The sequence below is a fragment of the Molothrus aeneus genome, chromosome 4 (genome assembly GCF_037042795.1).
Source record: "Molothrus aeneus isolate 106 chromosome 4, BPBGC_Maene_1.0, whole genome shotgun sequence".
Lineage (NCBI taxonomy): Eukaryota > Metazoa > Chordata > Aves > Passeriformes > Icteridae > Molothrus > Molothrus aeneus.
Genome location: NC_089649.1, coordinates 43469432 through 43488385, shown reverse-complemented (window position 1 = coordinate 43488385; position 18954 = coordinate 43469432). Strand labels below are relative to the sequence as shown.

The window sequence follows — 18954 nt, the reverse complement described above, 5'->3', positions numbered from 1 at the left end:
AGCCGCACAACAGCGCTGGACGCGCCCCAGTCCTGTCATGGGGCGGGACCGTGCCCTGAGTGGAAAACTACCGCTCCCAGGAAGCACCGCCGCCAGCTCTGGGGCGCCGCGCCCCCCGCACAATGCACCTTGGGAGTTGGAGTTTCTTCGCCCACCGCTCTTCTCCCCACCGCCTCGGCGGTTGCGCGGGGGATCCTCGGGCGCTCTGCGGTGCGGGTCGGGGGGGGGCGCGTGCAGTGCGGAAGGGCATGGGCGGGCGGAGGTTACCAGGTAACGGTGAGTGTCTGTCTGTCCGTCTGTGTCTGTATCCCTCCGCCTGGAACCGCCCCCCGCGCCCCCGGCGGAGTGGCGGCCAAGATGGCGGCGGTGGCTGAGGCAGGAGCGTCGTGAGCGCCTCCGCCAGCCCGGTCCCACCGCGTCGGCCGAAGCGAGGCCGCGCCGCTCCTCCGCCGCCCGAAAGTGAAACGTTCGTCCGGGCAGCCCGGGCCCCGCGAGTGGCGGCCGGCGGTGGAGGAGGAGCTGGGCCCGGTGACCTCCCCTCCGGCGCGGGGTGAGCCGCCTTCTCCTGCCCCTGGCGCGGCGCGCTGCCCCTTCCCCGTCCCTTTCCCCTGGTGGCGGCGGGGCCGCGCTGGTGCGGTGGGGCAGGGCGGCGGCCCGCCAGGGTGGGGGCGGACTCGGAGACAGGTGCGCGGCGGCGGGGAAACCGTGCGGGAGCGGCGGGCTGTGCGGGCCGCGCCCCTCGCACAGGGCAGGGCGCGTTATCCGCTCTCCAAGGAGACGCCGCCGCGTTCGCGGCAGTGGAGGCGCCTTGAGCAGAGCCCGCCTACCCACGCAGCCCGCGGCGCCTGGGCTTTGGCGCCGGGAAGGAGCGGGATCTCTGCCCGCCGCCCCCGGGCCGAGAGCGCCTGGCCCGCCTCAGGCAGTGAGCGGTGCGGCCGGCAGAGCCGCCGGGCCATCGCTCGCTCCGGAGCCGGCCCCGCTGGCGGCGACGAGCCTGCCGGGCCTGCGCTCGGCGCCTGCCGTTGGCATCGGAGCGGGTCGGGACGGCGGAGGCTGCGGGCGCTGGCGAGGCCCCGGCGCTGGAAGCTGTGAGTGCCGGACACACCGCCCATAGCCGGGGTGTGTGAGTGTGCGGCTCCTGTGAGCGCTGGCCGGAGCGGCGGGAGAGGATTTGCTCTGCTGACTGCTCCTGTGTCATGATACTGTATGGTTTGCTTTTACGGAGTTAATGGCCAGGGAGGAGTGCACGTCTTAAAAAGCTAAACTTAAAAGGAATTATTTGGCCCCATTTTCAGCCTTTATGGTGCTTTGATGGCTTTTTGTGACTTTCTCTTTTCCGTTTAATTTTTTTTTGATTGTCAGAAGTTTCCTCTCTGCAGTATTAGGTGCTCCAGAGAGCTCCTGCATTCACATGAATGCTACAGGAAAAAATTCTCAAGAGCATCTTTACTGTAGAAAAAGCCTTTTGAAGTACATACCTTTGTTTTGTTTGTGTGTTAAGTAGTGTTTCTTCTGTGCAATCTACACGTTGCCGATACATGTGCAGAATGTTTTGACTCTTGTCTTACGTGTTTTGCTTATAATTCTGCATGTTATCTGAGGTTATTATTTCTGTAGAAGGTATAGTTGAACGTCGTATTTTTTTCTCAAGTCCCTGGTAAATGTTGTAAGGCAGTAGGCACATGCCTAAAAGCTTTTGTACAGATGCTATGACTTGCAAGAACCTGAAATTAGGAATTGGTTGCTGTAGGTAGATAGACAGGTAGATAGTGGGAAGATAACAAAGGTTTTAGAAGAGGATTTTTTGTAGAAATAGCTGGTAAAATGAAAACAAATAAAAAAATGTATATTGGTGAAATGTGTATGTGGAGGTGGAAAGAACAGCTTCATGTGAAAGAAACAAAAACCTAGCTGAACCTCTCTGTGTTTTTCAACTGAGTTAAAGAGGTAATATACCATCAGAGCTCTCTGATCTTAAACTTGCTTGATTACAATTACAGTTCATTTGGAGGTATCAAAGACTATAATATTAATATTTAGAAACTTTCGTTTTGGTAAGGGGCTGGTTCTGTTGGAACACTTTAAATTCCACTTGCTGGAAACAATAAAGATACTGTTATTTTTGAGCCGTGTTTGTCAGGGCATGTTGATGTATGCTGGGTCTCCTTGCTTGAGAGTCCTGTAATTCACAATATTCCATCTGGGGCTGTGAAATTACTTCGGAGGTAATGGAGTCTCCTACAGCAAAGATATTTGAGAACAGGTTTTGTGAAAGTTTTAGAAAAAGTAAATGTGAGTAGTTACTTGTATTATGTAGAGATGAATGCTGCCACTTCTTCTTACAGTGGAAGATAGGGGAAAACTACTTTTGCTATGGTTTTAGTAGAATTATATAATGTGATGATGAGGAAACAGCTTAGAGAATTGGACTGTAAACCCAGATGGCCTCTAATCTTCCTCATAATGCTCAGTGACATAGGTCAGGATACAGTGTCTGTTGAAATGTTGGGTCTTACACATCTGCAAATCCGAGCAGTTTATCTGTAACTGGAGATAGTTCATTAAAATCATGGCTGCTTTTGAACTGATAACTATGCATTTGCTTTGGATGCTTGTAAGTTTTAGCATGAGCTTCCCTGTGAACTTTTTATAGGATGTACCCTCTGGTAGCATGGCCTAGTGGGCACTTCTGTTGGGATGAAGAAGGGAGTGTGAGTCCTTGTGCAGGGACAGTAGGGCAGAGTTCCCAAGGCAGAGGCACTTGCACCTGTTCTGTGTGTGTTGTGGTTGTGGTTTAGAGATGCAGAAGAGGAATGACTCCAAACTGTTACCGTGACCTAGGCTGGCACACTGCCGAGTGGAGATGTGGTTATGGTGTAAGGAGCATGCCTGCTAGATCCCATTTCCTTTATGATTTAGTAATTGGCTGTGTTTGCATAGGAATACTGCCTGGTAAGTGTGCCTCTTGAGAGGGCTGTACTGTGTGATTTTGATTGAATCCTATACCTAAGCAAGATAGATGTGCTAGGACAGCTTTTAAACTTAGTTCAAGATTTCTGTTTTCCTTTCTGGAACTGATATTAATAAAAAACAACAAACTGCTTAAATACTTTGTATTCTTTAGTTTTGGGTGATTTCTTCACCTGCACTCTGTGAAAATTAGTAGATAGTTGCAGTAAAATGTTGAGAAAGTGGTTCCTATCAACTTCTATATTTATATTTTTTCAGTTAAGCTTAGGGTTATGTTCTAACATAGTGGTGGAAATGAGCTGGAAAAAGTAAATCTGTGCAAGACTGCTTTTCTTCTGCATCTGTTACAGTTGTTCTTAGTTAAATTTTGTAACTTTCTGCAGTGGAATTGTGCCAGCAGCACTTAGCAAATATAGTTAGTTACATATTCACCTTTTGGAACAGGCTAATCTAGTTTTACTCTCATAAAGGAATACTTTTTCTGATCTTTCAGCTTTAACAATTTTTTTTAATTCTAATGTCAAAACAAGAAGAGAAAATGAAAACATCAAACATTTAAGTTACTTTATGTTGCACAGAGTGACACTGATGGAGAGCAGCTAAGCTCTATGAAACTCACGGTTTTGTTTGGTTTTGGTAGAATCTGTAATGTTAGTGGCAGGTCATTCACTGCTTAAATAGCTTAATGTGTGGTAATGAAAGTAAAAATCCTTTTACTGACGTCTGTCTTCCATGTATTTTTTCAAGTGTGTCATTCAGTACTCTGTTTTCAGTATCTCAGTATTAAAATGGATGTGAAAGTTTGACATACTGGGTCTCCAGAATCACTTACTGTATCAAATAGACATCGCCCTGGGCCCGGAAGTGTAGGCTATATGAATTACAAAGCAGCCTTTCTGAGCACTGTAGAGTTTGTTTTAAAGTAAAGACAATTGAAGCCCTCAGAAAACCCCCAAATCTTTCTTTCACAGATCAGAGGTTAAAAAGCCCTGAACTCACAACTACTGTTCCTTATTTTTTTAATGTCAGTTTCTGTGGTGTTCTCATCAATACATTTCTAGTAACAGAGAGTAGTAAATGGGGAGTTTAGTTTCCTAAACAGCTTTGTGTTTTCATTATATAATGAATATGTAGTTGTCTTCTCAGATCATGAATCTTTAAAATTTTCTATGTAAACTGATTTTAATACAGCACATTTCTTTCAACTCCTTATAGATTGCTTTTATTGATCACTTGTCATGGCAGCAGGAGGTGGTCCCTTTGAAGAAGGCATGAATGACCAGGACTTGCCCAGCTGGAGCAATGAGAGCCTTGACGACCGGCTGAACAACACGGTAAAATTCTTCTTTTCTTTTTGTTGCCATTTGATGCTGGACATTAGAATTACCAGCTAGGTTCTGTTAGTGGCAGGTCACGATGCCAACCCCTAAGCCTCATCATGCATGGCTTTGCATCCAGTGCAGCTTTACTTGGAAAACCTGAGCTAGATGTAAGGAAGCAATGGGTATAATTCAGAGATTGTGAGGTCTGTAGGGGTATTTATGGCAACCATTTGGGGTAAATAAAGTAGCTAGACACAAAAGCATTGTAGGTGACAGGAAAGTGAAAGCTGTTTAAAATAGCTTTCACTAAGAGTTTAAAATGTTCTGAACTCCTGAAAGTGAAGTCCCCAGCAAAGAAGAAAAATACAACTTGAGCTTCATTTGAAGTTAATTTAATGCATTTAGGATGAAATGGATTTAAAATTTCCTGATAAGCTATTTTTAATTATGCAGTGGAGAAAATTTTATTTTGTAAAGTGACGTTTGCTCTAGAAAACTTAGTGCTTACTTCAATGTGGCTTGCTATTTTTACTTCTAAAATGGAAGTAAACTCTCTCACAGAATGCTTTTTGTCTGGGTGGATAACAAATACCATTTTTTTTCTCTCTCCTACCCCTTAAGGACTGGGGAGGTCAACAGAAGAAAGCAAACAGATCTTCAGAGAAAAACAAGAAAAAGCTTAGTGGGGAAGGTGAAACAAGACTTACTAATGACATATCTCCAGAATCTTCACCTGGAATGGAACGACGGAAGACCAGAACTTCTCATAGCTTTCCTCATGCTCGATACATGACTCAGATGTCTGTTCCAGAGCAGGCTGAATTAGAAAGGCTTAAACAAAGAATAAACTTCAGTGATCTCGATCAGGTTTGTGTGAATACTGGCTCCCACTAGAAATGTGACTCCAAAATGTATTCAGTTATCGCTTAATAAAGTGACAGATGAGTACAGAATCCTTTCATAAGTGATCAAGGTAAAAAAAAAAACAAACCTATAGCCACCATGACAACCAAATCAAAATTTTGGTTTTGAACTTCAGGAAATAAGAGAAAGTTCAGGACTATGGCTTTCCTCTGTTTGTGTGATAGCTGTCTTCACTTTCTTGCTCTCAGCCATTATAAAATTCCTGTGTCCTCAGAGCAGTATTTCTTACTCATCATACTTGTATGCTACCTGAAAATAGCTGTTGTTTTATTTTGAAAATCTGTTCTCAAACTGCCAGTTTGTGATCCTGAACATAGTTACCCTTGCAGATTAAGCAGAGGAGTATAATTAAAAACTGCTCCTCAGTAGAGCAGAGAATTTAATGGCACAAATTCTTGAGCCAAAACTACTTTTTTGGAAATACAGCACATTCATCCTTCCCTTTTCCAAAGCTAAGGAAAAGTATGAGGGATTGAGTCTTTTGGAACAAGGCATAAATTTGTGCTAACAATTTCAGAACAGAAATTGTTCATCATTACCAAAGGTTGTTGCTAACTTCTTTGGTTATGATGGTTCTTTCCAGTGTGATTCATTGTGTTGACTTACAGTTTAAAGGCTGGGCAAAAATTCCTCCTCAAATGTATGTTAGGGCAATGTGTTGCTATTCACAAGGTTTTAAAGAAAAGCTGAAGTTTTGAGGTATTATGTTCTGCATAGGAATATGTTACTCTTTTATTACTATTCTTTTCTCAAATGTACCTGGAGAAGTAGACTGCGTTTTGCTACAGTAAAAGTCGAGTTCACAGCAAAAAAGGAACTAAATGCTGAGAAACTACAAAATGTTTTTGGTTCTCATTGTTCTGGGAGGATGGATTTGCTTTCTGAAAACTTTATGACAAAAAAATTATTGGCACTGTCTTCAGCTAACTTTTGGCCCGTTGGTGACTGATTAGGTAACTTTAAAATCAGTCTAATAATACTGTAGGAATAGTAATACAAGCAGGGAAACAAAGCAGTGTTGAGAACATACTGGATGAAAAAATAAAGCAATTTTTCTTTCTTTTTTTTGTATATAGAGAAGCATTGGAAGTGATTCACAAGGCAGGGCAACGGCTGCTAATAACAAACGTCAACTTAATGAGAACAAAAAACCATTCAACTTCTTGTCACTACAGATTAACACTAACAAAAGCAAAGATCCTGCCTCAGGTTCCCAAAAAAAGGAAGGTGGGGTATCAGCGCAATGTAAAGAGTTGTTTGGAGCTGCTCTAAGCAAGGATTTCCTGCAAAATTGTCAAGCATCTGCTCAAGAAGATGGAAGGGGAGAACAAACGATGGATAGTAGCCAGGTATTTACACAGCCTATAAAGTCTACAAAATATTGACTCTTAATCTTCAGTGCTGCTTTCTAAATTTCTTCAAAGTATAAATTCTTATTGAAAATATTTAACTTCTACTCTTCTGAAACGTGAAGAAAACATGAAATCAGACTTAATACTACTGTTCTTTAGAAATCTGCTTGTTGGTAGCAGAAATAATAATAATTTTCATTTTAGAGGTTGGTTCCCTTTTATGTGGCTCCAGAAAGTGCTCTCACAGTTGACTGTTTTCCTATATTGATGAGCTCAGTTGCGTTTTAGCCTGTGTTGACCAGAAGCCCTGTGCTTCAGCCTTGCAACTTCCCGCATGCATAAATGTGTCCTTATAAAGGCTGTTGACTTTTAACCACTTGTGGAAGAGTGCTCAGAGGAGTGAAAGTACTAACCTTCCTCCCTTTCATTACTCCTTTGCTGCTGCTGCTGTCACTGTGTCTTGTGCATTGAATACATTGCAGTTGTAGCTGAATGCCTTCAGTAACTTCAGTGTCTTTGCAGATTGTGAGCAGACTAGTTCAGATTCGCGACTATATTGCTAAGGCCAGCTCCATGCGGGATGATCTTGTAGAGAAAAATGAAAGATCGGCCAATGTTGAGCGTTTATCGCACCTTATAGATGACCTTAAAGAGCAGGAGAAATCCTATCTGAAATTTTTGCAAAAGATGCTTGTAAGTTTGAGAACATAATATGTTTGTTTCTGCACTGTAAGCTTTTTTTAGGAGTTGTCCGTTTATGTTTTGATGGTGCTACTGAGGGTGTTGATTTTGGTGTGTAGTACCTTCCATAATTCATTTTTACTGCCCCCTTATATAGCTTTTGATTTGTGCCAATGAAATATTTCAGGCTAGAGAAAATGAGGAGGATGATGTTCGGACTATAGATTCAGCTGTGGGATCTGGTTCTGTAGGTGAGAGCACATCGCTAAACATTGATGTGCAGTCTGAGGCTTCAGATACCACGGTAAGCTGCCTTTTAGCAATTAAGGTAGAAATTAGGGCTTTATTTTGGTTTTTTCATGGGTCTTATGATAGTGTCATAATCTGCAGTTCAATTTCAAAATAGTAAATCCCCAAGCACTCCATTCAGGACGTGTCCATGCATGTGGGGATTTATTTTTTTAATATGAGAAAAAAGTAATGATTCTGTCACAACAGCAATCTGAAGAATCTTTTAAATCTTTATTCTTTCTTCAAAGTACAATGAAGAGTTGAATGTGTACTTTGGCAGAGAACTCACTCACTTGTTGTAGGAAGAAATACCTTTATATACAATTTTTCATCTCTAGGATGGTTTCTGTTAGTGGGGAAAGTTTTTGGGTATTGGGTGAGGGGGGAGTTAAAAATGTATCATTAGTGGGCCATTGTCCAAGCATCTTTCTAGTGACAAGATAGAAGTATTGACCTAACACAGAAATTTCTCTCATTTTTTGGGAAGATGGGCACCTCCTCAGAAAATGTGTTCTGAATTTAGTGCTGAGATGAACAGTCCAAGCTTCCTTTCTATTTATAAAAGCTTTTTTTTTAATGTGGTAAACATATCTTGTAGTAGATACAAAGGCATTTTAATAACTTAAGTTCTGTGTCCTCGATTCTATTACACTGAGGAAAAGTACCAGAGAGCAGGTACTCTTTTTGGCCGGCCAGTTAGCACACTGAATGTCCTATGGATAAGGAGAATTTACCTGCTTGGAAATAAAACAGTTAAAACATTAAGAAGCTTTTGTAATTATTTTTAGCTTTATAAGAACCCTTTTGTAAGGAAGGTCTATAAGGAAATTTAATGATAGACATGGAAGATGCACTTTTAACTTTAAAAAAATTAAATTTGGAAAATGCAGAAAAAGACGGGTATGTTTTTTAAGAAGTGTCCATGTAAACTTGCAGTTGTCTCAATATTTGCAAAATTTGTGCTGAGTTTTTTGTTTGGCTCTTAATTTTGCATCTAAGCTCTCTCATGCAGCTTGAATGTTTTACATGCAGAGTGCATACTTCTGGTCGTATAATATTGATTGCTGTATGGAGCTTCATTGTTGTGCACATTCTAAGAATGACTAAAATTGTCTTCACTCTTTAGTAGATGTTATTTGATATTAGTTTTCATTATTTGACAAGATAAAGTGGGTAGGTTTGTAACTTAAAAATGTATGCTAAGTTGGAGCACATTTTCAAATTCTAACATACTGAACTATTCAATATAGGAGGTATCTTTTAGTTTGAGTTGTCGGCCCCGCATTGAGGACAAACTAGGGAATTCAGCTGCACGAGAACAGGTTACAGACATTGATGTTACACCAAGCCCTAAAGGGAAAAGAGAGAGAGCTGCTCTGAATGACAGGGAAATCTGGCCTTGTGGGATTAATAGCCAGGATCATGGATTGCTTTCAAAGGTACACTTCAAAATGTTACTTTAGCCTCAAATAGGGTTTATACTGGCTAGTCTTCCCCATTCCCCCACCTCCCTTATTAATTGCTTCAAATGTACTTGTTACTTACAGTGAATGTTCCCACTGGATTGCTTATCTGTATCCAGCTGTCTTTTCATTAATTAGTCTTCTTGGCCTCGAATATTTTTTCTTTGAATAGAAATGTTTCACAATTTTTTCTTCTGAATTGTTAGCATTGAAAGTTAGAATTGATGTAACTCTGTACAGCAGGTTTTATGATTTTACGTTGATCATCCCTCTAAGTTTTGTTGTTCCCTTCTTGGGAAAACATGTTGTAAATGTGACTTTCAGACATTTGTCATGGTTACACTAATAGTCTGCCAATGCACATTTAAACTAATACCAAATACAGAAGAAGAATTAGAAATTAATAGCCTTAACTTGTTCCACAAGTGTTTTTCTGTAGCTGTTGATTCCAATACTTAGTTGGAAGGAGGAAAACTTTCAAGACGTCTTGAAAACTTTCTAAAGCGTCTTTTTTTACCCATTATGAGCTTGTCTATGTTGTTGTCCTTCCTATGACTTAATTTTTAAAAAGTCTTCCATCATTTATTTCCCCAAAAATAAGAGACTTAAATGTTTTGTCAAGCTTACTTGTCTAAATGTAGAACTAAGTTTGAAAAATTTATTAAATGCAGTTTTCATGAATTCAAGCTAATCTGGTACTTTAGATAAAGCCTGGATTATTTCATGGGTGAGTGAGGTTGATACATATACCCTTGTTCCCTTTCTTCCCCTTGTTCCTTCCTGTGCTGATTTCAGTGTGATCTATTTGGACTCTGCTGTTTATATGAAAGGTGAGGGTTAAACAGCAATCATCAGTGTTAGTTGCAGTGCATCTTTTACTGACACTTTGAGGAGTTTAGAATTCTGGATGTTTTCAGCTTTCTCTACTGGAAAGTTGAGCATTCCTTAGTACCCAGAACTAGTTCATAAGATGCCTGCTTCTAATCTGACATTTGATGTGGAATACTTTGACTGAATTTTCTACTTTGGAAACTTAATACTATATGGATTGAAGATTATGCTTTCAATTTAGTAGTGTTCTTTGTAGATTCTTGTTATTTTCCGTTATTTCATGTGCAAAGTAACATAATGCAAATTCAGACAGGATCAGCATATTAACTAATGTCTCATTAAAATACTTTATTTGAGTAAAAGTTTTGATGCAAATCTCCAGCTCCTAATTAGCATTGGATGAGGAAAATGTCTCAGCCTGCTTTCATTCTTTCAGAACTATTTCAAAATATTTTTTGAAAACAATGTAGACAGGGTTCTATGCATGTTTTTGTTACGAAATTGATTTACCCAAATCTGGTATATTCTAGTATCAATGCCATAAGTACAGCACATAGAACTAAACACATTATAGGTTAGAAATGAGATAGTGCCCAAAATGTTGTTCTGAAAATTTTAGAGATTTTAGGCCAGTAAATCAGTTGATATCTTGTGTTTTATATAGCTTACCTTGCTTACCTTTAGCAGTCTTAAGGTTAATACCCTCTGTTATGATTTAAAAGACAGAGGCAGGCTTTGGTTAGTCTTTGGGTCACATTAGGGCAGCTGACTGGCTTTGTAAAGAAAAAGAAAACTTAAACCCTCTGGAGCTATAAGCACCTTTTGGTGGTACAGGTTTCTTCCTGTTTGGTGTCTGAGGTCTTTTTATAAATAAAGGACTATCAGAAAGGTGGAGCTGTTTCATTTTTACTTTTTTCCGTTAACCAGGCTGTTAATTTATATGCAAGTTGTTCTTCCTTTGACACTTCTTTTACTGGTTCTCAACAGATGAATGGTTGTAGTTATGGTAATGTTGCTCCATCTCTTGCAGGCCAGAGATCCTCAACAGGAAGCTAAAGAAGAGTTGGAGAACTTGAAGAAACAGCATGATTTATTGAAAAGGATGCTACAACAGCAGGAGGAACTAAAGGCTCTTCAAGGAAGACAGGCAGCTCTTCTTGCTTTGCAGCATAAAGCAGAGCAAGCCATTGCTGTCCTGGATGATTCTGGTATGTGGAATGATGGTGTCTCTTATAGCATGTTAGCATGCTGACTGGATGACTAAAGCTGGAATTGTGAAATACGCATTAAAAAGGCTTTTTTTATTTCAAAGCCTCTGTTTCTGAAGAGTTGACAATGTAACATTATAAAATGATGTGTTATTTAAAAACCCGGCGCTGGTTACTGTGGTTTACCTGTAAAATCCTAAAAGCATGAGTTTTTCTCCTAAGAGTTGGTCTACTCAATGATAAGATTCAAATTCAACTTATGGCAAAATAAATGTTTTTGAAATTTGAAAACAGTGAAACTTTACTATGTGTGTAATGAAGGCATAATCTCTGGGGAAAATAAATAATTTGTGTTTGACTTTCTTATGAGCTGTTGGTTTGTATTTGGGGGGAAAATAGAATCATTTGGATCTTTCAACTGCCAGTCTTTCAAACAATTTAGTATTGTTTGAATATGAACTTTGAGGCAAAGGCAAAAAGCTTTCTTTTAAATTTATTTCTCTCATAAAGCTTCTTGAAGAACAAGCTTCCAAGACACCATTTGCAGATGTAAATATTGCAATTTACACCAATATGAAAGCTTGGTGTACTGTTAATTTATTATTTTGAGCAAGTGAAATTACCTGCACTGTTGTTAGTTTAGCTATATTAAATAATTGCAGTTTTATTTCTAATAAATTTCTGTCAGCCTTGGACAAATGGGTTGTTTTCATTTTGCTCTGACCTTTTTAGCAAAACACAGAGCAAGGCTAAAGTCATTTTGTATGGTCCCTTACAAAGCAGCTCTGAGTTGTCTTGTTAGTATTTTTGTAGCATAAGTCATCTTTCAAGAGTAAAGCTGGTGGAAAGGACACAAAATTAAAAATACATGCTGTATTTTTAGAGGGTCAGTATGTTGATGTTGCTAAACCACACATTTTTATTTAAATAGCCTTTATTTTATTTCTGTGGAAAAATATTTATATTTTCCCCTTTTTCTGTATGCCCAGTTGTAACAGAAACTACAGGTAGTGTTTCAGGAGTGAGTCTTACATCCGAACTGAATGAAGAATTGAATGACTTAATTCAACGCTTTCACAACCAACTTCATGATTCTCAGGTTAGTCCTGAGATTGTACTGTATAGATTTTGCCATTATCAGTTTTTATTCTATTAACAGTGCAGTTCAATGTTTGTCTTGCTCATCTGTGTGTATTTGCTAGTGAAGTTATCAGAGTTCCCCCCAAACTTGAAAACTCAGCAAACTTGAAAATTCCTAAGGGTTATTAGCTGACGGATCTATGCTTTGTGTCTCATGGGTTTCCATTAAAGTCTAGAGAAGCAGTTTCTTTATTGCAGTTTCATTATTAACTCACTATATTATTGGGATGTTATTAGAGTGTTTTCAGTATATTTCCCTTTATAATATTCTTTGTTTTGGTGTTGATTCTGGTGTTGCATATAGAAGGTCCATGAGAAAGCTTTTTGTTTCTTACAGTTTATTGGCCTTTTTTGTAGTACTCTGAATAAAATGGAATTACTCTTTTTAGACACAGTCTGTGCCTGACAATAGAAGGCAAGCAGAAAGCCTTTCACTTACCAGAGAGATTTCACAAAGCAGAAACTCTTCAATGTCTGAACACCAGTCAGATGAGAAGGCACAGCTTTTTAACAAGATGCGAATGTTGCAGGGTAAAAAGCAAAAGATGGACAAATTACTAGGAGAACTTCATACACTTCGTGACCAACATCTAAACAACTCTTCCTGTAAGTCATTATAGGCAGAACTATATTTTTTTCATGAATACCATGTTTTTAGTGTGCGTGTTTCGTAATGTGTTTGAGATTGCAATTGGTCAATGACATGCTGGTGATAAAAACTGTGCTAGGGCACTATTAATATAAATGGTTTTTAATGCTGTATAAGTTTCTGTCTGAACAAAAAACTCTACAAGTAATGATGATAGTGTCTTAGCACTTAATGATGATGACTCTGTTAGCACTTTTGTTTATAATACTGAAGTTGACTAATGTGAGGATGTGATGCTTGTGTGTGACACATCTGGCTTGTGAAAAAAAGAGCCATATGAACTTGAGCTTTGTGTTTTTATCACAGTATGTTTGCATTTGTGTACTCAGCACTTCATGTGTTGGTAGCTTTATGGCAATATGGCTTTGCTCCCTCTCTGTCAAAAGGCTTTCATGTGCTCTCGTGGCAGGGGCTTCAATCACAGGCCATTCTAGAGGGCCTTACCTGTCTGAATGGATTAGAGCTTTGGCTTTTTCTTTTAATGGCTTTGTGCTCTGCTTATTCATGTAGACCTGTCCACTTGCTGCTCTCGCTCTCTGTTTCTAACAATGCATTTGTACTGGTGACATTTGTCCTGTGGCTGAAAACCTCTGAGGGGTGATCACAGCATATTCTGGTTAGCATTGAGAAATGAGGCCTTAAAGCATGCACTTGGAGAAGGACGTGCTGATTTAATAGTTATGTTATTGTAGCCCAATTTTTCTGTATGTATTTAGTGCATATAATATGAACATAATTGGTTATGATTTCATGTAGCCAGAAGAAGCAAACATCCAGTTCGTTGTACAGCAAATAGACAAAAGAACTTAGCAGAGGTGAAAAATTTGCTAGGATTTTTCTTTTGATCAAATTTCTAAAATGTTAAATTTTTATAAAAAAGCAATGTAGCCCTAAGTAAACCCTTGAAAAATCTCTATGGGCAGATTCACAGCATGAAAGTTTCTACTTCTGACATTTGATAAAGCTAAAAGGGAATAACTGAAATCTTGTTTACACAAGCCACCTTATTACTCACTGCCTATTGACATTGCATGCAATGAAACTTAAGAAAAAAGCTTTTGTTTTGCTAAGGAAAGACGTTATTAACTGCTGTTTTGTTTATTGATAATATTTTGTGTTGTTATTTTAATATAATTCATTAAGCAGATTCCTTATTACGAATTGTTTACATAAGCTGTATTTCTTTTCTGTAGTTTTTCCTGCTTCAGGTTCTCCTCAAAGGAGTGTTGATCAAAGAAGTACAACTTCAGCTGCTTCTGGTCCTGTAGGCATAGTAACTGTTGTCAATGGTGAACCAAATAGTCTGGCATCTGCTCCCTATCCTCCTGATTCCCTGGTTTCTCAAAATGAGAGTGAAGAGGATGAAAATCTAAATCCAACAGAAAAGCTTCAGTAAAAGTTCTTTAATTTTTTTTAGTGTTGCTTTAGTAATTTGGAGCATTACTTTTTTAATAAGTGTTGTGTTAAGTAACTATTTCCATTTTTTGATTTACCTAATTTAGTATTACAGATTACTTAGTAAACAATCTAATATAGTTAGCTGAATTCAGAGCTTCAAGTGTAAGGTTCTTGAAAACTGACTGTAACTTCTAAGAACCTAAGGGTATATATATTCTTTTTAACTCTACATTGATGAGCATAATACAGCAAAACAGATTAAATACTCTTTTTTTCCTCCTCAGGAAGCTAAATGAGGTTCGTAAGAGACTGAACGAGTTACGTGAATTAGTTCACTACTATGAGCAGAGATCTGATATGATGACAGATGCTGTGAATGAAAACACTAAGGAGGAGGAAGAAACAGAAGAATCAGAAAGCGATTCTGAACATGAGCATCCACAGCCTGTTACAAATATTAGGTTGTTGTATTTTTTGTTATCCAAAGGCTTTGTAGCTGAGTTGTTGCTTTGGGAAACCTGCAATACTTTGAGTCAACAGAAGTAACTTAAATCTGTGCTTATTACATTAACAAAAGTACAGATTTTTTTAATTTGAGGTAACTGTTACACAGATGTTTATTAATTGTCTAATCCTTGGTATCTTATTTATTTAGATTAGCATGAACATTTAGACAATCTCTATAAGACTTCAAAAGTCTGAAATTCCTTTGGGTTTAAGTACTGAATTATGTGTATGGAATTTCACTAGAAGATTACAGTCTTAGACTAGAGAATTGGAGGAAAAAACCCTTCGGTTTACAGCTATAGTCTGGCACCTGTGTGCATTGAGGATCTTCACCTGGTAGAAATGAGCAGTCACTCAGCTATGCATCATATAAAGCTTTTATAATGTAGACATACACCTGTAAGACCTAATGTATTGTTGCAGATCTAGCAGGGGATAATTTAAAGCTGCTTTGATTGTTTAAAAAAAAAAAGTAATCTGTTGGAGAGATGAATATGGAAAACCTCACAGTGTCTGGATGGATTTTATATGGGGTTGGAGTTTGTTCATTTGGGGGTTTTATTGGGTTTTTTTAGGAGGAGGGATCAGAACACCTATTTGTAAAATGGTAGGTAGAAGAAGACTGAAGTAAAATTGTATTCATACCAGTTTTTAAAAAGTTAACATGAGTAATTTATTTCACCCTAGAAACCCTCAAGGAATCAGTAGTTGGAGTGAAGTAAATAGCAACTCAAATGTACAGTGTGGAACTAATAACAGAGATGGAAGACATCTTAATACAGACTGTGAAATAAACAACAGATCTGCTGCTAATATAAGGACTCTAAAAATGTCTTCTGCTTTAGGTATGTTCTAAAATCTTCCAGTAATTTTACTTCTTAGTGCAAATAACTGATAGCTGCACAGCATTTGGGAGAGCAGAGTATTCAAGAGCCTTATCATTAAGCTAATATTTTTCTAATATCAAGTAATTACAGTGGACTTCAGAAGTTCAGTAATGTGTCTTTGGTATTGTTTTGTTTCCTCCTCTCCCTATTCCAGACTGTCATAATAGGGAGAATGACAAACACCTCGATCTACCCCAAGGTGAAGAAGATGAAGTGGAAGAAGATCGAGTTAGTGAAGATTCCATGTCTAGTCACAGAAGCAGCCTGGGTGATGTGGCTGGAGATGCCGAGTTTGAGCAGAAGATCAATAGACTTATAGCTGCAAAACAGAAGCTTAGACGGTTACAAAACCTTGCTGCTATGGTGCAGGTATGTTATAAATATAAACTTGTGCACAAAAATTTAGCATTCATTGTTTCGTGTTATCTGTACCTTCTGATAGGGAAAAACTGCTTAGTGGAACATTTAAAAATGCTTATTTGTAGTCTAGGGAAAAAGAGATACAGTTTGATTTTTCTGATTTCAAAGGTGCCGCTTCTGATGTTCAATTCAGGGATTTTCTTGGAGGATGCCAGCCTAAGGACCAGTGGTCTTTAACTTTAGCACTAGGTTACAAAATACAAACCAAGAAGTAGATCAGTATTATTTTTTTAAATATTAGACATTTTTAAGATTATGCAGAACATTCAACACATTTAGGTTTTTGAGCCCTAGATTTTATGACATTGTTCAATCAATGAGGAACATTTTTCATTAAAATCTTTGGATGTTGCAATATATTTGACTTGCAGTTTTTTGGTTTGGAGGCAGTGGTTGTATTTATTATGAGAATTTTGAGGGCCAGCTATAAGTTGGGAGTGTTTTTAATTTAGAATATCTCATGCTAATCTAGTGATGTTAGCAGCACAATGTCATGGATCTAATGTCCCTTCAGAATGCTCCCATTTGATCACCATCTGCTGTAATGTCTGCGTACTGAATACACAGAAGTGTATCAGAAATGAAAAGGCTTAAAATCAAGCTCAGTTGGAACCTATGTTTGACAATAGCAACAAAATATTGTATAAACACAATATTGTTATTTCAAGATAATACTCCTGTATTATTTCTCAGCATCTAGATCAGTGTTGTTTTTTATCATCACTATAGAGATGCTAACTGTGCAGTGGTATAAATCTGAATTAGAGATGATTCAGCAGCTTCCTTGATAAATAGCCTAATTAATGGCATATCTTCAATCATATTTGCAAGGCTTGTTATGTGTATGTAATCTCAAAGATACAGTAGGCCCATGAGCTGTGTCATTCTTGGACACCAGTGGTCTCTCCTGTTCAGCAGAGTCTTTATGGAGAATGATTACATTGGAAAACAAAAGCAGCAGTGGGTATGGCTTTCATATTTCCAGTTTGAGAACTGAAAATACAGAAACTATGAAAAAATAAAAGCAGAATAGAAAACCAGTAAGACTTTCTCAAAAGTCTTCCAGATTTAGTTTTCAAGAGTAGTTATTGTTAATAATAATATTTAAGTTCACTGATTGCAGTAAATAGGCAATGTTGTTCACCTCATTCACCTCAGTCTCCTCCTGTTCCTCCTTGTTCTTTCTTCATATGCTTGTATGTTTCTGTCTACTGAGCCACAGGCAAGTGTTTCATGCTTCAAAAATGAGACAAATAATTTACATTTAGAGTGGAAGTTTCAGTAGTTCAGGTTGAGTTAAATAACTTTAAATTCTCTCATTAACTCAATTTATCTTAAAGTCATGATGCCATGGTGATAATGACTTCTCAGTTCTTGGTTTGTGCCAAAGATAAAGCTCTTCAGAATGATTAGTTTTGAAAAAATCAAACCAGGCAAACTTGACAAACTAGATATGTTACTTTTTTTACTTTTTTTTTTTTTTTTGGTATCAGCTTGAAAATAGTCTAACTGCCTTTCTGACATCCTTTTAGTGTGATGATCCAGAACCTCAAGGAGCAATTGCAAATGCGTCTAATATTGGGGACTTGTTGGGTGAGGGGGAAGAGACAAAGCAACAGCCAAACAATGTCCGAGCAAGTTCCAACAAGTTAAAAAAAGATGTGCGACTGAATGAGAAAGCAAGGTAAGCCTTTGTCAGAGGATGGTAGAGCTGTGCTTTAGGCAACTTCTTGCCAAGTAACACGTGGATAACTTATTTACACAGAGAGAAGTTCTATGAAGCTAAACTTCAGCAGCAGCAACGGGAGCTGAAGCAGTTACAAGAAGAAAGACGAAAACTGTTTGAAATCCAGGAAAAAATTCAAGTGTTACAGAAAGCTTGTCCTGACCTTCAAGTAGGTAGAATGTATTTCTTTGCTGTCTTAAGGTGTTGAACAAAGAAACAAACATACCTTGCTCACCCTTTTTTCCCTATGAAAATTGGAAAAAAAACTTAAATTGGTAATGCTTGTATACTGTAAGCAGGTGTTCTAGAGTTCTGCTTATGTCATTCACTTTTCAAAAGTTCTTGTTCAGTGGTTAATTTCATTCTGGTTTGTCTTCTAAAGCCTTGACAGAGTCTTCAAAGATACAGAACCTTCTGTCTTATTTTTAGCCTGAAATTTGTCTGTCCATACTGGTCAGTCACTGCTTCTTTACTTCTCTTAGTAGTCATTTGCTGGTATTTTGGAGCGATGCTGCATCTTGAATGTGTGATCAACAATTCATTGCATTTTAACTTAACTCTACAGGCTTTACTGTTTTTCATGCTCTTAGCTTCTTTCTGTGAAGTGAGCAGTAAATTATCAATACTGTGCATCCTAGAATATTATATAATAATACATCAGTTTTGTTGATTGCTAGGTAACTTTTGAAATAAATGTTAAGCCTTGATTCAAAAATCCTTTTCCTGGGATACTGACTTTCTAGCCTCATAAAGCCTTAACTGTGTTGGGTTTTAACTGCAGGTAAGTTTTAGAAAGCTCTTATATTCTATTTTGCCATTTTGCTTTCTCTTTCAGTTGTCAGCTGGCCTGGGTAACTGCCCAGCAAATAGACAATTGTCACAAGCAACATCAACTCCAGCCATGAATGAATGTAACACAGCTGTCAAGCCTTTATTTGAATGTGATGAATCATTACCAGTAGGCAATGAGGTATTCCATACTTGATATGCAGTGACTTGAAAAGAGTTTAGAAGGAAGTTACAGGTTGCTTAAACATATTTTAAATAGCTGGCCTGGGGAGTGGAGTAGTAGCTATTTTAACAAAGCATATATATATAACTCCTTTATTTTGTTTCTGGAAAAAAGGAAATACTGACTTGAACTGGCAAGACATTCTCCCCCAAATATGGCAATTGTTACTAAAT

General features: G+C 38.5%; 1 protein-coding gene across 12 annotated transcripts in view; it reads left to right on the top strand.

Annotated features, from left to right (window-relative positions):
* Nucleotides 1-436: 436 nt before the first annotated feature.
* The window catches only part of PCM1 (pericentriolar material 1), a 41352-nt gene continuing 22834 nt past the window's right edge, over nucleotides 437-18954 (top strand). For 5 of the 12 annotated variants that reach the window (XM_066548373.1, XM_066548370.1, XM_066548369.1 and 2 more), the window contains exons 1-15: nucleotides 437-550; nucleotides 4186-4304; nucleotides 4914-5159; nucleotides 6293-6565; nucleotides 7091-7261; nucleotides 10865-11042; nucleotides 12032-12141; nucleotides 12572-12788; nucleotides 14025-14223; nucleotides 14514-14690; nucleotides 15424-15581; nucleotides 15778-15992; nucleotides 17576-17727; nucleotides 17809-17938; nucleotides 18605-18739. In XM_066548373.1, the coding sequence (XP_066404470.1) occupies nucleotides 4209-4304; nucleotides 4914-5159; nucleotides 6293-6565; nucleotides 7091-7261; nucleotides 10865-11042; nucleotides 12032-12141; nucleotides 12572-12788; nucleotides 14025-14223; nucleotides 14514-14690; nucleotides 15424-15581; nucleotides 15778-15992; nucleotides 17576-17727; nucleotides 17809-17938; nucleotides 18605-18739 (2457 nt within the window). In that variant the 5' untranslated portion in view covers nucleotides 437-550; nucleotides 4186-4208. Of the gene's footprint in view, nucleotides 551-4185; nucleotides 4305-4913; nucleotides 5160-6292; nucleotides 6566-7090; nucleotides 7262-10864; nucleotides 11043-12031; nucleotides 12142-12571; nucleotides 12789-14024; nucleotides 14224-14513; nucleotides 14694-15423; nucleotides 15582-15777; nucleotides 15993-17575; nucleotides 17728-17808; nucleotides 17939-18604; nucleotides 18740-18954 lie in introns of all 12 variants that reach the window. The other 7 variants (XM_066548368.1, XM_066548371.1, XM_066548366.1 and 4 more) reach the window with 4 other exon arrangements.